At 40.0% G+C, this 11,863-nt stretch overlaps 1 protein-coding gene across 3 annotated transcripts; it reads right to left on the reverse strand.

The window, feature by feature from the left end:
- Nucleotides 1–5,885: 5,885 nt before the first annotated feature.
- LOC130238610 (uncharacterized) lies at nucleotides 5,886–10,633 on the reverse strand. Of its 3 annotated transcripts, none has more exons than XM_056469679.1 (2): nucleotides 9,447–10,633; nucleotides 5,886–6,254 (listed from the first exon to the last, which is right to left on the reverse strand). In XM_056469679.1, exon 1 carries the CDS (start codon nucleotides 10,344–10,346, stop codon nucleotides 9,450–9,452), a length of 897 nt encoding a protein of 298 aa, XP_056325654.1. In that variant the 5' UTR covers nucleotides 10,347–10,633; the 3' UTR covers nucleotides 5,886–6,254; nucleotides 9,447–9,449. The 3 variants fall into 3 exon arrangements, with proteins under 3 accessions (XP_056325654.1, XP_056325653.1, XP_056325655.1); XM_056469678.1 differs by having other exon boundaries at nucleotides 5,887–6,262; XM_056469680.1 differs by lacking the exon at nucleotides 5,886–6,254 and having other exon boundaries at nucleotides 8,881–9,537; nucleotides 9,640–10,633.
- Nucleotides 10,634–11,863: the final 1,230 nt, after the last annotated feature.

Below are 11,863 nucleotides of genomic sequence, written 5' to 3' on the forward strand. Positions count from 1 at the left end.
TGTGAATACTGATTATTTTTCAGGTTTTTTATTTTTAATAAATTTGCAACAATTACAGTCTTTTTTCACATTGTCATTATGGGGTATTGTGTGTAGAATTGTGAGGAAATAAATGAATTTAATCTATTTTGGAATAAGGCGTAACATAAAAAAATGTGGAAAAAGTGAAGCGCCATGAATACTTTCCGGATGCACTGTATATGCCTGAATAAAAAAAGATATATAAATATAAATTTGAATAGTTTATTAATAATTTACTTACTCATTCAGAATGTTCTTAAAAACACAACTACTCATAAATAACTAATTTGTAAATAATGTAATAATTAATTTAGTAGTGAAAAAATGTATCATTAACTAAGTACAAAAATAAGGAAAGAAAGAAAGAAAAAAAGAAAAAAAGAAAGAAAGAAAGAAAGAAAGAAAGAAAGAAAGAAAGAATTGTTGTGCAATAAAACCAGTTTCCTTAACCAAGCCTGAATTAGTGTAAACGATTCACTGATTATTGAGCAAGAAAGATGATCGAGGCACACTCACAATTGCACAGATCATTTGAAATAAGCACAGGTTATACACAGGTATAACTTCAGGCCCTATGTCAAACTGCTATCTGTTTGACAGGTTGTGATTTATTTTTCACTTATGCACAGTCAAGTTTCTGATCTGCCTGTCCGTTTGTTGTGCAATAATACAAACTGGCTGTACATGTCTTTCAATAGGCAGTGTTCATTTTTAAACCACATTTTTTGCCTGCTTTACCAGTTGTAATGATTGTCTGAGAAAAGTAAAAATGTATAAATTATCTGAAGCTATTGGCCAGCTAAATTTACTAAAAAATATCTCTCCGGCAAGCATTCATATCCATAATAAATGTATGAACTGGCAGATGTACTGTATAAAAGGAGAAAGGCAGCTTCAGAAATCTGATGTATTCTACTGTGAAAAGTAAAAACACCCAAGGGGCTAGAATTATTTCAAATTCCAAATTATAGTTCTGACAATGGTTCCTGGATTTATACAGCAGAGAAAACTTAACCATAAGAGTCAAGGTCAGGTCTTATTACAAAAACAGCTGTGGAGCCCATTTTCATTTCCATCATACTACATTTATCCCCAGAACGTTCAGTGTTATGTTCAGCACAAGGACAGGCCACTGCTAAGAAGAGGAAACAATATTGATAAAAACCATTAATATAAAACCATACTGGTAAAAAAATATATGTGCCGAGGACATAGACCAAGACATAAAAAACAAAATTATGTACAAAAATAAAAGACATTACAAAAATGGTCCCTATTGCACATTTTGTTGACTAAAAGTTGCATTGCCACTACATGCCAACTAATTCTCATTTGAGTATTTGTAGACTGTCTGCTTAATATCTGTTGATACTGCTCCTTCAACAGACATTTAACTGACTACAAGAAAATTAGCAAATAAAAGGCATCTTACACTAACCTTAACCCCAACCTAACAGTCTACTTATAACCTAATGAGAATTAGTTAGCATGTAGATGCAATGTAACTTAAATTCAACAAAATGTGTTAAAGGGACCATCAAAATAAAGTGATACCCAAAAAATGTAAATAATAATTGTAAGGGTTTAATCTAATGGTCTATAAAACCCTTAGATTGCCTTATTATTGTTTTGTTTAATATTGTTTTACACTATCCTCAGTTTGTCACAGCTATGTGATCTGCAGATGGATAAACAGAAATTGTGGTTTACTGTAGTTCTATCTACTAATCACTGGATTTTCTTTTTTATCCTCTGCTTTAGAGTCTCTGACAGTATACAGGCATGTTTTCACCACATCGTAAAAACAAATCGCACATAGAAATCATAGTCATGAGAAATAAAGTAAATAATTTTCAAAAAGTAACATTTAAAAAAAAAACATAAATCTATAGCATAACGGCGACATCTTGTGGTTGAAGAAGTAATAAATTTTGTGACGCATTTGAATTCCTTGTGTCAGTAAATGATGTCAGTCTCCCAAAAATCACCAATTTTTGTCATTTGCATTAATACATTTCACTTTTAGTAAATGTTATGCTTGAAGTGGATCTGAACTTTAACAATGATATGGTAGGATAAAATGAAAATTGTCATGTTGGCTTGGGAATTTTGCACAATATGTTTTGGGAAAAATATGTATGAGGTTCCTTATGAAAAAGAAATATATAATATATAATAGTATACTTAAAAAAAAAAAAATCTATGCCCACCTATAATTCTTTCTTCTGGAGAAAGTCATATTTGTTTTATTTCGGCTAGAATAATAGGAGTTTTTTTATTTATTGATTTTTTTTAATTTAAGGTCAAAATTATTAGCCCCTTTAAACTATTTTTTTAATAGTCTACAGAACAAACCATCGTTATACAATAACTTGTATAACAAACAGTTATACAATAATTATCCTAACCTGCCTAGTAAACCTAATTTACTTGGTTAAGCCTTTAAATGTCACTTTAAGGTGTATAGAAGTGTCTTGAAATATATCGTAAAATGTTATGTACTGTCATCATGGCAAAGATTCAAGAAATCAGTTGTTAGAAATTAGTTATTAAAACTATTAGAATTGTGTTGAAAATATTTTCTTAGTTGGGCTAATAATTCCAAGGGGCTAATAATTCTGACTTCAACTGTACTTGTGTTTACTGTTTATTCAGTTAAACATGAATTTTAACCTGTAGGCCTACATAAACTGGATTCTGGAACTGGAAACAGCGATTTTTGATTACCTTATTCCGCCTAAAGTCATAACTGAACTAAACAGAAATAGAATTGAGATGTGGAGTGCATATATTAGTGGCATTATTGAAGTAAACAACGCAATCAAACTATTACCGTCATATATTACTTTTCGCCACATTTTCCAACAGATCCACACATGCGGCTGTCATTAAAGGACCGCACACACATCGCGAAATGCGTACGTTTTTTTCTTTCTACTTGGCGTTCGTTATTAAATTCCATAGCACTCTCACAACGTCCTTACTCCTTATTTGCGTCTAATACCCCAGTTTGTCACGGGGGCATGAATGGAATGTTCATGAGTTAAAATGAAACTGCCGAACTGCAGAAGGGCATCCTGTTGATTTGATTCAGAAGGGCACATTTTGTCAGATGGCTCACCGGTCAGGTATACATCCTGTCACACAGAGGCGTTGTTGGGGTACATGTGAAACAAGACAAAAATAAATGATGGCTCAGCCGACGTAGGACTGTGGTGCAAAGGTGCGTTTATTTACAGTGCAAAAATGTCCAATCCAAAGAAATCCCCAAAATAAAGTAGACAAAATATATGTACAAAAATAAACAAACAACAAAACAAAAAAATACAATAAGACAATAATGTAACAAATTAATTATCTACAAAATATTCGCTACCCAGATTTAATACTTTCCAACCAACCATTCGCCACTACTCACACCTCCAACTCTTACAAGTCCCACACTGAACTGAGTGCGAGTCATGGTAGTATAAACGACTATGTCATCCAGGTATCCACTGTACTCCTCACAGTTTCTTAATACCTGATTCATGAGTCTTTGAAACGTTGCGGGCACTCCATGAAGACCAAATGGCATGGTCTTGCAGTATACTCCCTGCTCGTCTTCTCCAAAGGCACCTTTCAGTATCCTTTACAGAGGTCCAAAGTAGTGATGTATTTGGCTCTCCCGATCCTCTTGACCAGTTCATCTATGCGCAGCATCGGGTAAGAGTCAAACTTGGACACCGCATGTAACTTCCTAAAGTCTAAGCTTATCTTAACGTACCATCTTTCTTGGGTACAAGGACAATCGGACTACTCCATGTGCTAGTCGATGATTCTATGATGTCCATTTCCAACATCATCTTCAGCTCTTCCTTCAAGGCATTGACCAGGCTTTCAGGCACCCTATATGGTCTTTAACGAATACGTGTTGCTTCAGTTAGACAGATTTTGTGCTCTACCAGGTTTGTTCTTCCAGGTCTTTCTTTCTGTAACTCTGGGTACATGTTTAGCACTTCGGTCAGTTCCACTCTTTGCCTCTCTTGCAGATGTTCCAGGCTTACCGCTGACTGAAAGTGTTCTGGGGTTTCAAAGTCCACCTTGTCATCATCTTCTGCTTTGGGTGTCTCCACCTTGCAGGCCAACATACCTTCCTTCATTTCAGGTCCTGGCTTCCACCATTCCTTCAAAAGATTGATGTGGTAAGTTTGATTTTTCTCCCCCTTGTCTGGATGAAACACCTCATATTTAACAGGACCCTTCTTCTTAGTGATCTCATAGGGACCCTGCCACTTCGCCAATAGCTTGTTCGTGGAAGATGGTAATAGTAACAGCACTTTCTGTCCTGGTTGGTATTCTCTCTGTCGAGACCATTAGTTATACCACAGCTTCTGGTTCTTCTGGGCTTCCTCCAGATTCTCCTGAGCTTGCTCTCGGTACTTTTCAAGTTGGTCTCTCATCTGTAATACAAACTTTGCAATGTTAGTTTCTCCTTTGGCTGTAGTGCTTGATGCATCACAACTCCTCTTCACCAGATCCAGAGGACCTCGCACCTGCCCTCCGTACAGGAGTTTAAAAGGCGAAAAGCCTGTGGATGCCTGTAGTACCTCTCGGTATGCATATAGCAGGAATGGAAGCCACTTGTCCCAGTCTTTGCCGTTGTCGCTTACGAATTTCCTCAACATCCTTTTGTTCCATCAGTTTGTGGATGGTAGGGACTTGTGCAGATGGAATGGATGCCCAGCTGCTTGTGTAGTAACTGCATCAGTCTTGATGTGAAATTAGTGCCCTGATCAGTGATGATCTCTTGCGGGAATCCAACTCTGGAAAATTGTTGTGTTAATGCAGTGATTACCTTAGCAGTTGTGATGCTAATCACAGATGACTAATATATACTGGTTGCCTGCACTGCATCTTTCCAGCGGCCCGACAATGCCCATGGCGATCCATTTAAATGGAGTTTCCTTTGTGAACAGAGCTGGTTTTCTGGCAAACAATACATGTGGAGCAATATGTGTGTACGCCACTATACATGGAAGGCCAATAGAATCGTGTACTGATGCGTTGGTAGGTTTTCTGGTGTGCTAAATGTCCAGACCATGGAGTGGTGTGTGCTAGATGTAATATGAGTGATCTGCACAAGACATTTGACACCATCAGACAACACATTTAGTACATAATTTTCTATCACATATTTCTCTGCCCCCAGCATCTCAATGTGTTTTTCCCCCCACACACTTTGGCAAACAAATGTTTCAATGTTACATCTTCAGCTTGTAACTGTGCAAAATTTTCAGGGATATCCCATTCAGTCACCTTCAACCCTTCAGTTGACAGATTAATAATGGGTGAACCCTGTCTGCGCAATAGCCTAGTGGTTAGCGTGTCGACATATGGTGCAGTAGCACATCAGGGTGTCACGAGTTCGAATGCCGGCTCGAGGACATTTCCCTACTCCCCCTCTCTCTCTCCAACTTCGCTTCCTGTCCTAAATACTGTCCTATCTATTAAAGGCAAAATGGCCAAAAATAAATCTTTAAAAAAATAATTATGGGTGAACCCAATTGTTTCTCTACACGGCGCTGTCCGCTCGACTTTCTAAGTTTGCCCCACTCCCCTTGGATTAAAGTGTCATCCATGTTAGGTAAGGGTTCTAAATCCGCTTTGGTTTGTGAACGTGTTAACACAATTCAATTCAATTCACCTTTATTTGTATAGCGCTTATACAATGTAGATTGTGTCAAAGCAGCTTCACATAAAAGGTCACAGTAAATAGGAACAGTGTAGTTAAGTTTGTAGTGTTTAAGTTCAGTTCAGTTTAGCTCAGTTCAGTGTGGTTTAATAATCACTACTGAGAGTCCAAACACTGAAGAGCAAATCCAACGATGCGCGGCTCTACAGATCCTGAACCATGCAAGCCAGTGGCGACAGCGGAGAGGGAAAAAAAACTTCACTAAAGGCGGAAGTGAAGAAAAAAACCTTGAGAGAAACCAGGCTCAGTTGGGCACGACCATTTTAATTTCTCCGCTGGCCAAACGTCTTGTGCAGAGCTGCAGTCTCAGTGGCGGAGGCTGGAAGCTGGCCTCAGCGAAGACTCGTCTGTCTCTGGAGCGTCATAGGAAACAGTCTCATGTTCTCCACTCTTCCATGACCATCGCAGTAGTTGTTCAGGATTCGGCCAGGTCCAGGATATGGAAACCTTGGGATCATCTCGTCGTTGGTCTTGGATCGAATCAGTGACTCTGCATAGTCTGAGGGCCTCGGGAAGAGTATCCCCAGGTGGAAATGGAGAATAAAGAAAATAATTAGCGTAGCTGATGTTCACAGTGTATATCAGCAAGATGCATAACCTGTGTGGAAGCCCCCTAAGTGGTGCACTAAGTGTATGCTTTACTGAACAGATCGGTCTTTAATCTAGTTTTGAATTGGGAGAGTGTGTCTGAGCCTCGGACGTTATCAGGAAGGCTATTCCAGAGTTTAGGAGCTATAAATGAGAAGGCTCGACCTCCTTTACTCGACTTTGCTATTCGAGGTACTACCAGAAGTCCTGAGTTTTGAGATCTTAAAGAGCGAGTTGGATTGTAGCGAGACAGAAGATTGGTTAGATAAGCAGGAGCTAGATTATTTAGAGCTTTATATGTAAGAAGCAATATTTTAAATTCAATACGAAACTTAACAGGCAGCCAGTGTAAGGAGGATAAAATTGGGGTGATGTGATCAAATTTTCTAGACCTGGTTAGAACTCTGGCAGCTGCATTTTGTACTAATTGAAGTTTGTTAATAGAGGATGCTGGGCAGCCAGCAAACAGAGCATTACAGTAGTCCAGCCTAGAAGTCATAAAAGCATGGACTAGCTTTTCTGCATCTGAGATGGATAGCATACTTCGTAACTTAGCTATATTTCTCAGATGAAAGAAAGCAGTTTTTGTGACATGGGAAATATGATTTTTAAAAGTTAAATTGCTGTCTAATATGACACCCAGATCTTTTATAGTAGAACTAACGCTAACTTTGTATCCCTCTAATTGTAGATCGAGTTGTGAGATCTGCTGTGTACAGGATTTAGGCCCAATAAGTAATAATTCTGTTTTGTCTGAGTTTAAGAGAAGATAATTGTTGGTCATCCAGTCTTTAACATCTTTAATACACTCAGTTAGCTTGGACAGATTAGACGTCTCGTCAGGTTTAGTTGAAATATATAATTGAGTATCATCTGCATAGCAGTGAAAGCTGATCCCATGTCTTCTAATAATGTCTCCCAGGGGTAGCATGTATATTGTAAACAGTAAAGGGCCTAAAACTGATCCTTGAGGCACCCCGTATTTTACTGGGCTGATTTGTGAAGGCTGTCCATTTATATTTACAAACTGGTAACGGTCAGATAAGTATGACTTAAACCATTGTAGGGCATGTCCTTGGACACCTGTAGACTTTAAGCGATTAATAAGGATACCATGGTCAATGGTGTCGAATGCCGCACTAAGATCGAGTAGAACTAATAGCGAGATGCACCCTTGGTCAGCAGCTAAGAGTAAATCGTTGGTTATTTTCACTAATGCAGTTTCTGTACTGTGATGAGCTCTGAAACCTGACTGAAACACTTCAAAAACATTGTTGGTCTGCAGAAAGGAGCATAATTGAGCAGAAACAACTTTTTCTAGTATTTTAGATATAAATGGAAGGTTTGAAATAGGCCTATAATTAGCTAAGTTGCTGGGTTCCAGTTGTGGTTTCTTAATAATAGGTTTAATAACAGCTAACTTGTAGGGATTTGGAACATGGCCTAAAGATAAAGAAGAGTTGATAATGTTAAGAAGAGGTTCTCCTATAACAGGTAGCAATTCTTTCAGTAACTTTGTTGGAATTGGGTCCAATATACACGTAGCTGATTTAGAGCTATTTATAATTTTGTCTAGCTCTTCCTGTTGTATGATTTTAAAGCACTGTAGGTTATTTAGATTCAGAGGCGTGTTTACTGGATCTGAAGTATAAGGCGGTGCAGAAAGTTTAATATCTCCTATTTTCTGTCTAAAGCCTTCTATTTTATCACTGAAAAAATTCATGAAGTCATCACTACTAATTTGCGGTGGAACGTTTTGTTCCAAAGATGACCGATTATTTGTTAATTTAGCGATGGTGTTAAATAAGAATCTAGGATTGTTTTGATTATTTTCTATCAGTTTGCGGAGGTGCTCAGCCCTGGCAGATTTTAAAGCCCTCCTATAGCTGGACATACTGTCTTTGTATGCAATTCTAAAGACTTCTAAATTAGTTTTTTTCCATTTACGTTCCAGGGCACGGGTTGCTGTTTTGAGAGCGCGGGTATGACTATTATACCACGGTGTAGTTTTATTCTCTCTAGTCTTTTTTAGTTTGATGGGTGCCACAGTATTTAAAGTGCTAGTAAAGATGGCATCCATACTGCTGGTTACTACATCAAGGTCATTTGCGTTTGCGGGTGCATTTCGAAGTAGAGAAAGATCAGGTAAGTTATTTATAAATTCATCTTTAGTGGATGGAACAATAGTTCTGCTAGGGCGATATATCGGAGCGGATCTGCTAATTTCAGGTAAACACAGCTTATATAGTAAGAGGTAGTGGTCTGTAATATCATCACTTTGTGGTATAATGTCTACATCAGTGACCTCAATTCCATAAGACAGAATTAGATCTAGTGTATGCTTTAGGCGATGAGTTGGACCAATAACATTTTGCTTTATTCCTAGTGAGACCAGCAAGTCCGTAAACGCGAGCCCTAACGTGTCGTTAGCGTCATCTATGTGGATGTTAAAGTCTCCTACAATTAGTATTTTATCAGTTTTAACTAGTAAGTCAGAGATAAAATCAGAAAACTCTTTTAGAAAATTGACATAGGGTCCTGGAGGTCTATATATGGTGATTAGAGCGAGAGATAACATAGGTTTTTGCATAGTGTTTGGAAGGACAACATTAAGCGCTAGTACTTCAAAGGAGCTAAACATAAGTCCGTTTCTCTGATTAACATTAAGAATATCACTAAAGATTGACGCAACTCCACCACCACGACCAGTTTGACGAGCCTCATGTTTATATAAGAATCCTGGAGGAGTTGCCTCATTTAAACTAATATAGTCATTTTGTTTCAGCCAGGTTTCAGTGAGACAGAGTGCATTAAGATTGTTATCTGTTATTATTTCATTTATGATAAGTGCTTTAGGTGCTAGTGACCTGATGTTTAGGAGACCAAGCTTCATGAAATTTGTATTTTCACTTTTTCGTGTTTTTTCTGGTTTAATTCTTAATAGATTATTTTTGGAGCACACAGTACGTTTGTTTCTTGATCTAATAATACGAGGAACAGACACAGTCTCTATGTGGTTAGTTAGGTATGCATTACTGTTATTTTTGTGGGACGAATAGGAGTCTGTGTGGCTAATTTGTGAGTTTTGTGAATTTTTACTTACTAGTCAGATAGAGCGAAGTATTCTGGTGATGTTGTCCGACAGGAGTTCAGCTCCAGCTCGACTGGGGTGCAGCCCGTCAGCGCGGAAAAGCCTAGGACGCTCCCAGAAAAGATTCCAGTTATTGGCAAAGAGCAATTTCTGTTCTTCACACCATGTTAATAGCCATTCATTCAGAGCAAAAAGTCTACTGAACCTTTCATTTCCTCGGCGGTAGGTAGGAAGCGGTCCAGAAACGATGATCTGCGTGGCGGGCGAAGTGCGTCGAACCGTCTCGATCAGGCTCCTGAAGTCCTTCTTCAGGATCTCCGTCTGCCGGAGCCCGGTGTCGTTCGTCCCCACGTGGAGGACGGCGGCACCGAGGCTCTCGGCAGCGCTCAGGATAGTAGGTATCTGTGCAGAAATATTCTTAACTCGGGCACCAGGGAAGCAGAAAGTGCGTACTTTGTTACCTTTGGAGGAAGTGGAGCGGACGTGGCGGACGATTGAGTCGCCAATGATGGCAACATCGCGACCCGTCTCGCGGAGAGGGGCGAAGCGGTTCTCCGTGGGGATCTCGAACACCGGAGGAGGAGACGTTCTGCCCCGGGACCTGGCAAGCACCTTACGCGGTTGCACCCAGGGGCCGTGGTAGCCGGGAGTCGGCGTGAACGACGCCTGGGTGCACCGCGTCCTCGGTGCGCTGGGCCTGGACAGAGAAACACGCGGGGTTGAAGAAACTGGGAGATTGTCGTTGTATCGGACACTTACCTCAGACGAGCGAGTACGGGTTAAGAGCAGAGCCCTGATGCCCTCTCGCTTCGTCTCCAGCGAGCGAATCTGGGACTCCACCGCTTCCAGCTCCAGCTCCAGCGCCTCCATCGATGCCTCTCCTGCACTCAAGGACAGACACGCAAGCGACATTGTACAAGGTGAAGAGCAAAGCCAGAAAGTGAGAAAATAAATGTGTGAAAGGGGTTGGTAGCTTTAGCTGACCAGCGGTGCTAGCAGGCTAAAGCTACAAACACCAAGCGGATGCTCGAGAAACAGAACGTTTAAAAGTAGATTTGTTTGTATGAGTGTGTTAGGGGATTGTTCACCCCAAGTAGGAGAGATAAATATTTAGTGAATGAGGAAGTATTTTAAGATAAAAATGTAAATTGCGAATCTAAACTCCAAACAAACGCAGCGAACTCCAAACAAACGCAGCGAAGCAGGACAGGACATTTCAGCAGTCACATTATTATATTCCCCAGCATGATTCAACAGTTCTTTTAACACAGGTAGGTCTCATCTCAAAACCATACCCACAGGTTGCATCCAGCAGCCCCACTGACATTAAATATGGTTGTTCGTGGATTACAACAGTCACTTCAGTGGTAGGATAGTCCTTTTTATTCGCCATGTGCGCATTGGATGTTTGTGTGTGTGTAAAGTCCATGTTGTTTTCAGGAATATAGCATTGTTTTATCAGTGTAAATGTGCTGCCGGTGTCAATGAGAGCATTTATGTTTTGTCCATTCACTGTGACGTCTATGTGTCGATTAGTGTACATCACCTTGTCTTTTAAGTCCCCCTCTCTTTGAACATAACACAGACTGGTGACTTTGGGTTTGCAAACTGGACAGTTCGACGCCTTGTGACCCTCTTGTTGACAATAATAGTAAATAAGCTTTTTAGTAGGAAAAACAGAGACCGTACCTTTTCTCGATGTATTAGTGTGCTTGGCCCCTCATGTTGATATAGATCGGGCATACATCTGACGTCTTCGGTGTGCATTCAGGTACTGTGCTGCCACTTTTGCTGTATTCAGTCCGTCAGTCGGCTCATGCCCTCTGTGTCGACAGTGTCGGGTTCTGCATGGCTGATGCTCCCCGAATTCATGAAGCTGCAGGCGTGGGTAGATCTAGGCGTAGGCATTGCCTTGGTGAAGTTTCTGAAGTAGCTGAGCATTGCAGTGACTCTCGCAACCCCCGTAGCTCATAGATGAGGCCTTCTTTTCGACTGAGCTGTCAGAAAAGTCCTTATCAATGCCACCACATCGCTCTCCATACCTTCTGATTCAGGTTTGACTCGAGGGGACCTGGCTTCAGCACCCTCTGCACTGGCTGTCTCCTCTGTATCCATAGTATCCCATGCCATCTCCTCCGGCATGAGGTTTTGTGACCCTTCCTGGTCTGTGACCCTTTTCCAGAGGTCACTTTTCTACGACTGGCCATCCCACTTCTGACACCACTTGTCACACAGAGGCATTGTTAGGGTACGTGTGAAACAACAAAAAAATAAATTATGGCTCATCCAAAAAAATCCCCAAAATAAAGTAGACAGAATATATGTACAAAAATAAACAAACAACAAAACAAAAAAATAAAGACAATAAAATAACAAAAATAATTATCTACAAAGTATTCGCTATCCAGATTTAATATATTCCAACCAAC

The sequence above is a fragment of the Danio aesculapii genome, chromosome 12 (genome assembly GCF_903798145.1).
Source record: "Danio aesculapii chromosome 12, fDanAes4.1, whole genome shotgun sequence".
Lineage (NCBI taxonomy): Eukaryota > Metazoa > Chordata > Actinopteri > Cypriniformes > Danionidae > Danio > Danio aesculapii.